Source organism: Vulpes vulpes, chromosome 9 (genome assembly GCF_048418805.1).
Source record: "Vulpes vulpes isolate BD-2025 chromosome 9, VulVul3, whole genome shotgun sequence".
In the NCBI taxonomy this organism is placed as follows: domain Eukaryota; kingdom Metazoa; phylum Chordata; class Mammalia; order Carnivora; family Canidae; genus Vulpes; species Vulpes vulpes.
The window spans coordinates 65626427-65640731 of NC_132788.1; the positions used below are offsets into that span (position 1 = coordinate 65626427).

General features: G+C 45.2%; 1 protein-coding gene across 1 annotated transcript in view; it reads right to left on the bottom strand.

Annotated features, from left to right (window-relative positions):
* Positions 1-283: 283 nt before the first annotated feature.
* Positions 284-14305, bottom strand: part of EDEM1 (ER degradation enhancing alpha-mannosidase like protein 1) — a 28856-nt gene continuing 14834 nt past the window's right edge. Inside the window, exons 7-12 of the mRNA XM_072720363.1 lie at positions 12675-12795; positions 12016-12186; positions 10120-10193; positions 9151-9247; positions 6959-7162; positions 284-4230 (exon numbers count right to left, since the gene is read on the bottom strand). Of these exons, the coding sequence (XP_072576464.1) occupies positions 4141-4230; positions 6959-7162; positions 9151-9247; positions 10120-10193; positions 12016-12186; positions 12675-12795 (757 nt within the window). The 3' untranslated portion in view covers positions 284-4140. The remainder of the gene's footprint in view (positions 4231-6958; positions 7163-9150; positions 9248-10119; positions 10194-12015; positions 12187-12674; positions 12796-14305) is intronic.

Genomic DNA, 14305 nt, shown 5'->3' on the forward strand with positions numbered 1-14305 from the left:
GAACCTAGAGAGATTCAGATAAATGGCAACAAGAATTGCGAATGAGTCAGGGCCTGGGAGAAAGAGGCTAATGCACAGGGGAGAGGGTGTAGGGGACAGGACTAAACCACATGGCAAGGACAGTTCAATAGAAGGTGTGACAGACAGACATCGAACGGTACTACTCAGGGCTCAGCTGTGGAAAAAAAAAAAAACAACACAATGTTTTTATTTGTCTAGTTTTATAGTTTGTCCTGTGTGTAATGTATATGTGTGAGTATATAAAAGAGAAACAAAATGACAATTCAAAAAAAAAAAGAATCTTTTAATAAAAATTACTCATAAAAATCCTAATAAATTTCAAAGAACAAGATATTTCTTAGTACATTTATAAAAGAACATTTGGTCCTTTTACAAAAAGCTCCCTCTTAATTTAAATACATTTCTTATTTACAGATTAAACATAAAATATCATCTATAGTTGCAAAGCATATTGCACATTACAGAGAGAGAAGCATGTGTATATTTCAATAGGTTTTCCCAGAGTTTCCAACTCCAGATTTTTTTGTAAAAACAGATTTACCTTTTTTGTGCATAATAAATAAAAATGCAGCTTGTGTTTTGCCATTTAAAACTAAAACAAAATACCTTTTAAAAATATTATTTCTCTGCCTCTCAGAAAGAGGGAAAGGGGGTAATGAATCAGGAAGGTCCACAGGTACATTTTCCCGGATTCACATCCAAACTCCAGCGGGAACAGAACCCTGAGCCCTGCAACACCTAGGGACGCGCAGCCCAGCCAGCCCACCTTCCCTCTTTCACAAGGGTCCCTGCCCTGCAGGGAAGAGGCACTAGAGAAGGAGCTGGATGTCTGGGAATGGAAAAGGAAAGAAGAAGATTTTCTTCAAAAGTCCCTGCTCAGGTACTCTGGTTAGAGCCATCATTCAGCCCTACCGTTTCACCAGCATTCAATTTGAAAGTGTCAAAAGAGAAAGACCTCTGGAGCCCTCCAGAGAGAAGAAAAGGATGTCTGACGTTCAGTCCACAAGATTCAAAGCTAAGGATTACAGTTTGCAATCATTCGGTAAACTGAGCTAAGAAAATAGCTAAGAGGGTATTTTTCTTTGCTGGGGGAGGGGAGGGGAGGGGAGGGGAGAGAGGGGGAAGGAGGGGAGAGAGGGGGAGGGAGGGAGGTAGGGGGAACCACGTTCAGGCCCTCGGATCGCATACAGAGCCTCCTCTACAATTCACCTGCATAGACACAGCCCTGGTGCATAGACACACAATGACTTCAGTGATGGCACGTGCCCCTCGAATCCGGGATAGCCTGGGACCAGGGATTTGGAGGCACAGACCGAGTTTGGGTAGAAGAGCTGGAACAAACTGTAGAAAGATGTGAAAATTGGAAGCTGGTTCTTCACCAAGGCCAGCACAGCCGGAAGCCAGCCAACACTTCCTTTGTCACCTACTGTTCCAGAAATGGACTTCCTTGGTCACATCACCCAAAGTAGCAGGGCCTGCCCTGTGCTGACTGAGAACTCTGTGGTGGGAGATCCAAACTCCGCCAAGCCTAACCGCGGGGCAGCTTTCTACAACAGTTTTGCAAAACCATTTTCCCTCGTGTTGACCAAAGCAGACTCTAGACACTCGCTACACAGGGAACTGGAGGAGGGGGCAGGCTCACAGCTGTTCCAAAGGATGACATCTGTTCAGGGATCAGGGCAGTCCTGGCACAAGACACTCCCCTCCTTGGCCCTTCCCTACCTGACATCCTGCAACACAGAAGAGAAGAAACAGCAACTGTCCTGCAAGATACAGCACAGGTGTTGACACTCTGATTTCCAAAAAGAACACAAGTAAGCTTTGACCTTGGCTCAGAGAACCTTCCTTTCACAACTGGCACTAGACAATACTGGGCCTCTGGTCCCATAGATAATGGGCTAGGTAACATCAAACTTTCGACCAGGTAGCCCGGAAGCTCAACCAGCAGGACTGGTCTGCAGTAAGGCCCTCACCCTCAGGCTCACCACCTGGTACAAGTCAGCCCAGAAGTCAAGGGGGTTGAGACTCATACAGAACACATCTCCTGCCAGCCTGTGGCCCCTGGCTTGTGGCAGTGGTGCTGAGGCACAGGTCCCTGGCCTGAGCATGAGGGGGATGGAATGCCAGAGCGGGTGACAGGTTACGGGCCCGGATGAGAGGGTAGTGTTGGAATGCTACATATCGATGTCACAGAAGCTGGAGACAGAATCCAGCAGGACCACAAGAGAGAAAACGGATACGGAGGGCCCACTTTCTTCCCTGACATGCCCCATCCTCCCAAATGGGACGTTCATGGTCCCACCTCAGTGTGCCTGGACAGAAGCTATGGGGACACTCGTGCCTGTATGCACATGGCATAAGTAAAATGAGGCATTTTTATTTTACCAAGTCAACGAAAACACTTAAAATATAGAGTATTCTCAAAATGTTCTATTCAGTAGATGAGACAAGGTTGATAAAGAGAATGCTTCTGAAATAAAGAAAAAAGGTAAAACAGAAGCATCTGATTTTACTTTACAATTTGCATAGTAAATATTTAAATGACAGAGGTGATACATTTATTACTGAAAATCCCTTTTTTAAAAATCACCAAGAAAAAAAATTAAAAAAATTAAAAAGTCACCAAAAACTGAATTCTGCATCTATTAAAAAAGAAAAAAACAAAAAACAAAAAACAGTAACACTGAAATTTTCAAGAAGGAATAAAACTTCTCCCTTTGATTGGTATGCAATGGCTCAGACCACACTTCTGGTTTTAAAAAATGAACAGGAAATCATTTGAAGTGGGCAAGCAGAGACAGGTGAGCAACAGGACAGGTATGGCTGGAGGTTCTTAAGAGACTTCTACCCTTTGTACCAGGATTCATTTCAACCTCAGATATTAGACGGAAGCCAGGCTGAGGGTTCAAATCCACCTCTGCTCTGTATGAACATTCAGCCTAAGTTCAAAGAGAGACACTTCTGTTCTAAGAAAGAAGCCATTCTAGCACAACTTCCTCCTAATGCAGGTTTCCTTAAAATATCAGGCTGGAAGGCAAGGACTGGCCAAGAATTTTCCAGAGCCTTACAAACACTCATCCCTTCCCCTTTTTCACTGTGGTCCCACCATGTGACAATATGAAACATGCCTGCTAAAACCACAGCAGCAGCTGTGACATTCAGCAGCCCCTACCAAAATCATATAAGGCACTAATCTAAAGCCTGTATTACATAGAGAAACGGCTCAGGGATGCCAGAGAGTCATCTGATCATTTCTTTCTCCCTGACTTAATTAATTGGCACAAGACACAGAAAACAAAAACAAAATAAAATTCTAACCCAAATCCGGTCAGAATTGAGAATCCTTGGTTAGTAAATATGAAATAGATGGAAGCTCAGACATTCTTAGGTATTTTTCTCTCTCTAAAAGGCACCTGGTTCTGGAACTATGAGAGTTCCTCAGGTAAGTTCAAAATAAATGTAATACAGCGTCCAAAAGACCTAGCTGTGTGACAACTTAAGACACTGCCTTTTGAAATTCAGATAAAAGCTATTCATAAGCAATTAACTTGTAACACTGTGAAGATACCTGCGGTGCAAATGAATAACTGAATGATATTCCCCCGTGTGATCCAAAACCGTCAGTGGAGGGAGAGCCAATTGTTTAATGAGAGAGAGAAAGGAAAACAAAATGCAATAAATAGGGATGAACCTCAGGCCTTTCGCACAGAAATTTCGTTCACAGTCCTCTAACAGAGAGGTAGCAATACTGCAGTCACAGCAAGTGCCGGAGACAGGAACACACTGGTTGGATTCCAAAGTGTGAAGCTGTGAAGATCACTCAAAGATGCCTCATCCACACTGTGCTTATAAAACCAGCATGTCATAAGAAGCCAATCTCTGTGTACCTTCTTACTTTAAATTATATCCTTAAGAAAAACAGGGCATTTTATTGAACAGAAAAGAAACACTAATATATGCAAGATTCTGTTAGGTGTGTGTGAGGAGTGGGACAGAAATTCCTACATCATTGCGGATGGCCAGACTTCCATCCTCTTCTGTCTCAGACTGGATCTCTGCACGGCGCGGGTTCAGCTGTTTACATCCCGTATCAGATGAGGCCACACAGAGGAGAGTAGATCAAATCAAGCCAACCATCTGGTCAATCTGCCGCATATAGATGCTCTTTAAGGGCAGGGAGTATCTCCTCTCATCAGGAACACGATTGCACTAGAAAGAAAAAAGAAAGTGGAAAAATGTAAACTTTAAATTAAAAATCCAGGTATTAATTGCTCTGGGAATAAAGTAGGATTTCTCAACCTGGGCCCTGGTGACATCTGGGGCCATCCTGTGTGCTGCAGTATGGTTAGCAGCATCTCTGGTCTCTCCCGCTAGATGCCGCCTCACCCTTACTCCCCTAATCGTGACAACCAAGATCGTCTCCAGACATTGCTCAATGCTCTTTGAGGAGCAAACCATCCCTAGTGGACAGCCCATCACAAAATTTAAAAAATTTAATATCTGCAATTCAGAGGTGAAGAAGTAGAGACCTAGGGAGGCTAAAAAACATCCATCCCTTGGGTCCTTAACTTAACATCCAGAATTTTGGAAAATACTCTAGCTATATGAAGATACAACTGGCCTTCAAGCAACACAGGGATTGGGGCACTGCCCCCAGTGTGGTCAAAAACCCACAGAAAACTTCTGACTCCCTAAAAACCACTGATGGCCTACTGTTGACTGGAAGCCTTCCTGATAACATCAACAGCTGATTAACATGTATTTTGTATGCTGTATGTAGTCTATTCTTACAATAAAGTAAGCTAGAGAAAAAAAAATGTTATTAAGAAAATCCTAAGGAAGAGAAAATACATTTACAGGATGGTACTATATTTTGTCAAGAAACACTGACGTGCAGTTCAGATCTGCAATGGTCAAGGGTCAACTGTCCTGTGGTTTTTCTGAGTTTATGGCTCTTTTCATCCACAGCTAAAATCCTAAATGCCTGACAGAGCTTTTTTGTTTTGTTTTTCCCCCCTGCAAAGGAGATGCAAGTTTGAGAACCAAACACATTTATCTGCAGTTTCCACATACATTCATTACACACTTGCCCCCAAAGAAACACATTCGCACCCCTCTGAACTACCACTATGCCCTGTTCCTCAGCCTTGTAAGATCAAGGCCAACAAACAGGTCCTTCAGTTGGCCCCAAATTCTCCCCAGCTGTGCATCTGTAGGTGCCATTCTTGCTGCCTGAACAGCACTTCCTGGGAAGCTCCTCCTCATCCTTCAAGGATATTCAGAAAAGCAACCTCTGCCAAGAAGCCCTCTGTATTTTCCCTGGCAGATTAACTCCTCCCTCCTGTGTGCTGCAACAGCACTTTACCAACAAACACCCAAGGAGGAGTGGGTCTCCCCACTAGGCCATGAGCCTAACGGAACCCCTGGGACAGGCCGACATAGCAAGAGCCAGGCACAGGATCAGGTCTAAGATGAGTGTCTCCTTCCCGGCCACCTGCTGGTTCCAACAAGAGCCAGGATCCTCTCTGTGCCTCCCTTTCTCCACATGTGAAATGAGGAGCCCAGAGGCACCTACCCTCACGGGGCTGCTGTGAGAGTTTAACGTGCATGACCGGTTGGATACCGGGGCCTGGGCTTTGGTAGGTATTATACGCAAATGTTAACTGTTACTATTTCTTTCCCCCAGCTCTCCTCCTTCCATTTCCTTCCCACTTAGGCTGTGTTCACCTGGTCTACACTGCATGGCCTTATGGCGATTTGGGGGAGTTTGCTCTGCTCTGGTCCGTCAATATAGCTCCTGGCCCTTCAATGGGATGCTGAAGGCCAAGTACAGAAGCACAGCCTGGGAGGGCGGGATGTCCACTAACCAGGGCAGTTTAGAAGAAGATGGAAAAATCTTGACAGCATAGCTTTTTCTGAGCAGAGAGGTGGCATAACACGGTTTGACTTTCTTTTTTTTTTTTTTTTTTTAAATTTTATTTATTTATGATAGGCACACAGTGAGAGAGAGAGAAGCAGAGACACAGGCAGAGGGAGAAGCAGGCTCCATGCACCGGGAGCCCGACGTGGGATTCGATCCCGGGTCTCCAGGATCACGCCCCGGGCCAAAGGCAGGCGCCAAACCGCTGCGCCACCCAGGGATCCCCGGTTTGACTTTCAACTGATGCAGGGTCTCCTTCCCCATCCTCACTTTCAAACCATCCTATTTGACTCTGATCAATACAATTATCTCGGACTCCTACCACAAACTCCAGGACTTCTTTCCAAATCTTTCCCAGTGTTCATCAGGACGATCGAGGCATGCTCAGTGAAACCCTGCTTTAAATGAAACCGAGTTTCTTCTGCACTTCAAAAAGCATTTCATTAAAAGTCACGATGACTGATGACTGCTTTTTTCCCCCTCTCCTGCTGGTGGGTGATTTGGCTGGGCCTCCTCCATTTGTCCTTTCAGCTCTGCTCTCTGCCCTTCCCATCCTGCTCTGGCCCCCAAGGCCAATTTGACAGATTAAACCAAAAGGTCCCTGTGGCCTCTGCCTTCTGGTGAGCATTGCCAATGAGAAGCTCCAGTAGATGAGAAGGGAAGATGGTCAAGGGCTTACTCTGCTGGCTCTTTCCCACAAGGTCACTGAAGCCAGCTCAGAACAAGACTTTGCTGGGAGACCCCCCTGCTCTGCACACCTCTCCCCATCCAGGTTCCCATGACCATGAGCCCCTGGAGCCCCTGCAGCCCCTACAGCTAGGAGAGAAATGGTGCTGCCCCTAGGGGTCCCCACATCTTGATGATAACCACGTCAATGGCCTTTTGGGAAATTCCCCTCCAATTGACCCAGTCTGAGTAGGCCACCAATTTTTCTCTCAGGGACTTTGGATGACAAGTTTGTATTATTTTCTCCTCCTCCACATGCAAGCCAAGCCTCCCCTGGAGAAAGCAACTTACATTGGAGCTGGAGTTGATGACTTTTATCTCGGGTGATTTAGGCCTGTGCACAGACTTCCCCTCTGGATCCTGCCCTCCCTCTTCAGAAAAGAATTCCTTCCAGGGAGATTCCCGAAGATGTTTGTCCACAGATACAATGTGTCCCTCGGTTGTAAACATGTATTTGGTTCCAGATTTGTGGACTGGATTCTCCTCATCAAATAGCTAGTAAGAAAGGAAAGAAAAAAACAAAACAAAACAAAACAAAAAAGATACAACTGATAATTGTAGCACATTCATAACAAATTCAGACGAGTATGTCCCAGACCACTCAGGGAGTAGAATTTGCTGGGTCCTCAGGCTTTTCAGGGACATACGGGTAAAAAGGTGATTCCCAACTGTGGCTGCAAAGCAGAATCACCAGTTTTGTTTAAACTCAAATGCCTGAATTTACCCCATCCCATCCCACCCTGCTCAAACCTAAAGATTCAGAAATCCCAGGGCTGAGACCCAAACTTGCTCTCTGGATGACCCCCATATACTCCCCTGAGAGTTCTGGCACTAGAATTCTAGAACTACCTCCACCTCACACACACATAGGCCCTGAACTGGAAAATGCTGGAGGGGAAGAAGCATACACTTTATCTTTCACCACATCCCAGGGCCTGATAGAGCAAGACACCTGTGCCACCATCCCATTGATTCCTGTCAGAACACAGGCCAGGCTGTGAGGACAGAGGCACACAGGGCAGTGCCTTCCTTCAACAGTAGGCGTGCGACAGGAGCATCCAGAAAGAACACGTAACTGAATACAGGACAGGTCAGTGGGTGGAGAAGGCAGGTGTCAGGTAAATGTTAAATGCGCAAACATTTAGAACAGAAATGTCAGTGATGGAAGAAACCTTACAGTCCCCTGAAGTATTTGGCAGATGAGGAAAAAAGAGGCTCAGCACAACTTGTCCATTTCCACAGCTCACAGGAGAAGAATAGGGTAGGCCTAGGTTTTTTCACCCCAGAGCCTATGTTCTTCCTTCTAGAACAGCCTAAGGAGTCTCCATCATTTGCTCTAGAACTCGCCCTGTGAACACTCCAGGCATTGAGGGCTGCAGAACGGGGATGCACGCAGGGCATCTATCAGCCTGCAGCGGCCCACCTGGCCCTGACACAGTCACTGATGGAGAGACCTAGGCCCCCACAGGGATCGGACGGCAGGGTGGCCATCTTCCCGTGGGCACACCTCCTGCACAGTGTCCTGTGAAAAGCCACACCAGATTAGACTGGTAATTCTAAACCGTGGCTTTGTACCAAACCACAAGCCATTGTCAAAATTACAGATTCTTGAGCCTACTCCTGAAGATTCTGATTCAGCAGGGCTGTAACTTTAACAAGGGCCTAGGGTGTTTCTGATCCAGCTGGCCCCTGGGCCTGGGAACCAGAGACCTCAATAACACGGCCTGTCACTACAGCTCATTTACCTTAGAATCTCAGCCTCCACACTGTTTCTGACCCTCTGTGCCTTGAGGAAGTATCCTTAAGTACAGTGGTAGAGAAGGTAGTAGAGTAGCCATGTGCACATGCCACTCATACCATGTGCACATGCTGCAGAGTAGGAAAGTGGCAAGAGCACTACAGAAGTCAGCACTGAGAGTGAAGCCTTAGCTCTGCCATGCAATCACCCCAAAAACCCAGGCAAGTCACCTGACCTCTCCGTGCAGATAGCAGCTCCCATTAGGGAAAAAAAATGAATGCTGACAAATGACCCCTTAAAGGTTTCCTCCAGGTCCCGTGACTGTCTTTCTACACACGAGAAATGTGGGCCTGGACAGAGAGCCAACCAGGCTGGGGTCTTAGCCACACTCACACACATCAAAAGACTTAAGAGCTGTAGACACTGGCGCTTCCTCAAAGAAGCCTTCCCTGATTGCCACCACTCATGTGGGCGGGTCCTTTATAAACCGTGACCATGGCTTATCGGTCAGTCGTGATCAATCGAAAGTTCATTTGTTTGTTTACTTGACGACACTTCCCCCATGAGGTTAGAAACCACAGCGGATGACAGCAATATGCTTTTGTTTTGATAGTACTGTGTCCCTGGGCCAGCACATGTCCAGCACGGAGAAGTGCCCAGCGAATATATGCTAGATGGAAGATCAAATAATGCATGCTCCAAGCAGTAATAAACATTTTTGGGGTTAACCTTCTAACACACTTACCAGATACAAGTATTTACAGGTCTCACTGAGAAAGAAGCTCTCCATCCGGTCCTCTTTGGATTTGTCTATGACATGATGCAATGTAGCATACCCACACCTGCAAAACAATTGCCCTGTTAGTCCTACCTCTGCTCCTTCCTGCTTGCTTATTAATTTAAGAAGCAGAAATAGACTATTAACAGAAAAATCAACCAAATCATCAAATACCATATGAAAAACAAATTAGGTTAGATTTAAGAGCTATCCTTCTGCAGCCTAGACTATTTGCAAATTCATTAAAAAATGGTTTGGCTGCAAAATCATCAGGTTAGTTGTGGAGAGAAAGAAGGTGGAGGTGGTGGAGCTCATCTGCCAAGAGCTAACATGACACCAAGAAAAGGACCGGCAACAAATTTAGAACTGATTGAAATTTTTTGTCCCAGTATCTGTAGAACTGACTTATTGGGTAGTCTAAAATACTATTTTGTAATAAAATACTTAAGATATGCTGCTAGGTGAAAAAAAGCAGGTCCCAAAATTGAAATAAAGTTCTTTTTTAATATATGCATACATACACACATTATACATACAAATATAGGAAAATGATTGTAAGTATATAAACTTAAATGCTGATTGTGGTTATCTGCACATGGAGATTACGGTGATAATAGTCTACCTCCATATTTTCTGTAATCTCTAAATTTTTAGTACATGTATTATTTGTAAAACTAGAGAAAATAAGTTACTTAAAAAGAATATACATAGTCTACTGGAATCTTACAGAAAAAAAAAAAAACGTGAAAAAAAAATTAAAAGTAATTCCCACTATAATGGACCTGTCCTGCTATGCAAAAAATAAGCAAATTCCCTAAAGAGTAAACATTAATGACCTGTTCTATAAATTAAAGTGCAAAACAGAATACTTCCCCAGAACAACTGAAAGAAATCAAAAGTGGCCAACAGAAAAAGGAAGGAACTTAGGAAACTAACTTGACTTTTGTGTACTTTTCCAGACTCTGCAGAATATCCATTCCTACATGGAGGTAGAAGGGATTCTTGGTTGCCTAGAGAGAACATGAGAGAGTGTGATCCAGCAAGGGCCTGGAAAACATGCCATCAATAAACATCACGGTGACTGTAGGAATCTCCTGAGGAGGTGAGTCACTGGCCAAAGGCAGGCACAGCGCCCAGCTCTCTTGATCTTGAAGGGTCATAAATGTTCAAGAACTAAGGTGTTCTGTTGGTTCACGTCAAAGTCCATCTACAGTGTGTTTAACCTTAACCAGGCCAGAGGCAGTCCCGCCCCAGGATAGAACAATACCCTGCTCTGGCTCTCCAGCTCCCCACCATAATCAGAAATGAAATAATGCCTCACTGAGAGTACCATAGGTGAGAACAAATCTACTCTTTCTTGCCTCAGAACTCCCTAGAAACTAAGATGCAAACCTAAGGACACAGGACTCAGCCCCCATTCCACGTGTAGCCTTTAGAGGAAAAGCTGAGAGGAACAAGAAGACTCTCAAACAGAAGGCCCCCACACTTTCCTCTCGAATTGCCTGATGAACTCAGTCCCTAGGGTCGCTTACTCTGCTCCATGCTCTTATATGGTTTCATTAGGAAACCAATTTTCTGAGAAAATGAGACCTGTCCACCACATCCAGTTCAAAAGCTGGGAATCATCTTTATTCCATGCCTAGTGCCAACCTGCAGCAGCATATGCAAACTACTCTAAGGGCAGCAGTCTGTGTGGGAGGAGAGCACAGGGAGTGGCCTCCGAGGGTGGAGCCAGAAAGCTGCAGGTTTCTCTGCCTTCTAAGAAAATAGTCAAAGGGAGAAGAAGCTGAAAATAGGAAAGAAGAAGTGACAGAAATGAAGAGGTATAAACCCAAAGGCAACAGACCTAAGCTTAAGAGAACTCCGGCAGCACCAGGCATGGCATCCTCGGAGCACATGGAACCTGACTGTACACCCAGCTCAGAGAAGAAAGCCTGGAGGCTATCTTTGCCCTCTTCTGAGAGGTCATCTAAGACTCATGCGGTCTCTCTTTACACGTGAGGACTTTGACCAGTTTCATAGGATTTTTCCCTTTTTCCTCTAGAAGCGAATGGCATGATTAGGTGTTCATTTTATCTTTACTAAATCCAAACCCCAGTACTAATCCTACTATCAAAACTCATAAAAATAAGTATCTTCTTGTCTAGGCTTGCTCCCTGCAGGCATCTGTCACAGGTCCCCTGAGGTGCACTGAAGACAGGCTTTGTAGAAAGCTGCTGTGTTTGTGAATGGATGCACACTCCCAGTGTGTATAGACGGATGGCAGGCCCAGAAGTATAAATATCTGCCTTAGGCTGCGGGGGAGACTTCACAGTTAAAGTGACAATCTCTCTGGCATTAAATTTCATGGAAAAAGAACACTATATGTTTTTTTAAGCGTTAAACAAAAATAGGCATTCGGATGAATCCCAGATGATTTCCTTTACCCAGAAAAAGAATTCCTTTCGTCTGAATAATTATTACACAGACCAGTGTTCCACAGCGCATGAATACAGAACTATATCCCAAAAAAGAGTTCTTTGGCCAAACAGATCTAGAAAACATTGAGTACTAAGTCCTCTTTCATGTGTCAGGGTGGGAGAGAAAAGCCCCATGGTACAGGCACAATGGGCTTTGGAGAAGATTAGATTCAACAATTTGGTGTGAGACTGCAGACACCTTCTCTGTCCCAGGGAACCATGAATCACACTAAACACCGACAAGCCTATGGTTAGGTGGCAACCATATCACAGTCACTAGGAAACAACACACCTCTACACCACTCAGCCAATGTTTGCTAAAAACCAGTTGCTAACATTTAAATACAAACTACTGATCAACAAACTCTAGTACCTGGTAGAGGAGATATGTAGACTCCACTAGCTCTGGTCTCAGCGGGTAGAAGAGCACATCAGGGGCCTGGAGCTGCCAGTTATACCTCTCAGGGAGGGCCCCGTAGCGTTTCCAGATGGCGTAGTAAAAGGCATGGAGGCAGATGGCATCTTCCACATCTCCTATCAGAACCTACGGAGAAGACACAGGTCACCAGGCTAAGAATCTTTTTTCAGAGCGGCAAGACATAGTGGCAAGGCCCTGGGCTGTCCCTCTGCCCCCCGGTTCTCATCTGACCTGACTGGAGACAAAAATCAACCCAAAAGGAGCAAACCCAGGAAAAAGGATGCCCTCCCTAACTGACTCACAATGCCAAATTGATGCAAACTGCATGGGACAAGAGGTTTACCATTCTTATGAGCAAAGAACAAACAAAATTAAGAGACAGATGATTCAAAAATCACACTTTCCAGCCATGGTTTTACACTTACTTAGTATGGCTCTGTTCAATATTCTGGGGCTGATCCCACAAACAGAATAATCAGGACATATATTGTGCTACTAACCTCCCAAATCCGGAGGAGCCAGAGAATGCTCTGGTCTCAGAGAAAGAAAAGAGGAAAAAAACAGAAACGCTTTCCAATGACAGCTTTTTCTTGGTAAACATGATCACAAGATACCTGCAGCCCGGGGAAGAAGGCCTGCAGAGAGTCGATCCAAGTGTTCATCAGCTGCCCACTGAACATGTTCACATTGACATACAGCGGGGGGTCTCCTTCTCCTTCGTTACAGGCTTCCCGACTAAGGACCCAAGCAGAGCGGTCAAAGGTGAAAAGAAAGATCACTGACAGAGCTCCAGCCCAGCTCCTCCCGCAGCTCCTCGTGGTTAAACTTCAGTGGAATCAACATTAACGTTTTCTCCTAACTCACTCTTTAAACCTTTGGAGATAAACTGCCTCTACCTGTTGATACCAGACTCTAGCATAAGGTAACATCTACCATAGAATAAAAGTTCTTAATTTAGCCATTGTAACTCATCAGGGATTTCACCGTATTTTTTGCAGAAAACACTTGGACGTTCAGGCTTACGAATACTGCCACATAATATGGTATCTAGCATGGGTCTTTGCTGGATTTGACTGGAGTGGAAAAGCCTCTGGTTACTTCTCCACACAAGAGTCTCTTCTCTGATAAAGTCCTATACCAGGGGCCCAAAGGAACGAATGCATAAGCAAGATGCTCAGGGATCATCACTCAATTTAGTTTGGGACTTTAAAAAGCAAAAATGACTAAATCCTGGCCAGACGGCCTCTTACTAAAACACAGCCCTCACATAAGGGGTTCCTACAACAGCTAACATAGAAATAAGTCTAAGAAAACCCTAAGATGCAGAAACTCAGTAGCTATTACTTGCAATGGACATTTAATAATAAAAGCATATGAAGAAAGGCCCAAGGAAGTAAGGTGACATCGGGGTAGAAGCCGCTGTAGCTTTGAATGGCACTCCTCTCCTGCCCCCTGATTGTACATATGAGTAGTAGCAAATAATGCTGTTTTAATCAACAGAGGGGGGACATGTGGTAACTGTCCTTCCTCTCATTAGGTATAAAGACCAATCCAAACAAGTCTTTGAAAGTAAAAAAAAAAAAAAAAAAAACAACTCAGTAATTGTCCTGTATTACAGCTCCATCTGCAATTAAAGCCCCAGTGAAACACAGGCACATGTCACTCCTTGGGACAGCCAGTCTCCACCATGGCCCCAAAGATCCCTGACTTCTGGCAGTCACAAAGGGTGTGACTTGTACGGCCCCCTTCCACACTGTGTCAGGGTTCATCTGTGGGACCTATAGAGCCGGGCAGAAGTGCTGGTTTGTCATTTCAACAGTAGGTCATGACAGCACCCTTTGGTCTCTCTTTCTACCTCCCTCAGATCACCCACTCTGGGGGAAGCCTGGCACCATAACCTGCCTACAAAAAGGTCCACATGGCAAGGGATTGAAACCTGCCAACCAGCAGAGGCATGAGCCTACAAGTGGGTCCTCTGGCCCTGACCAAGCCTTGACAGGGCCATAGCCCCTGCCGACAGCCTGGTGACAATCCTGTGAGACTCAGGGCACTCCACGGCTCTTGGATTCCTGACCCTCAGAAACCGAGTGAGATAATGTGTGTTGTTTTAATCCACCCAGTGCTGGGGTAATTTGTAATGCCACAGTGGAAGGCTAATACAGCTCTTCACCCCCAAAGGTCCGATCAACAACTAGGAAATGGGAAGATGAACGCTGAGACCAAACAGTGCTGTGGAATCATGGTG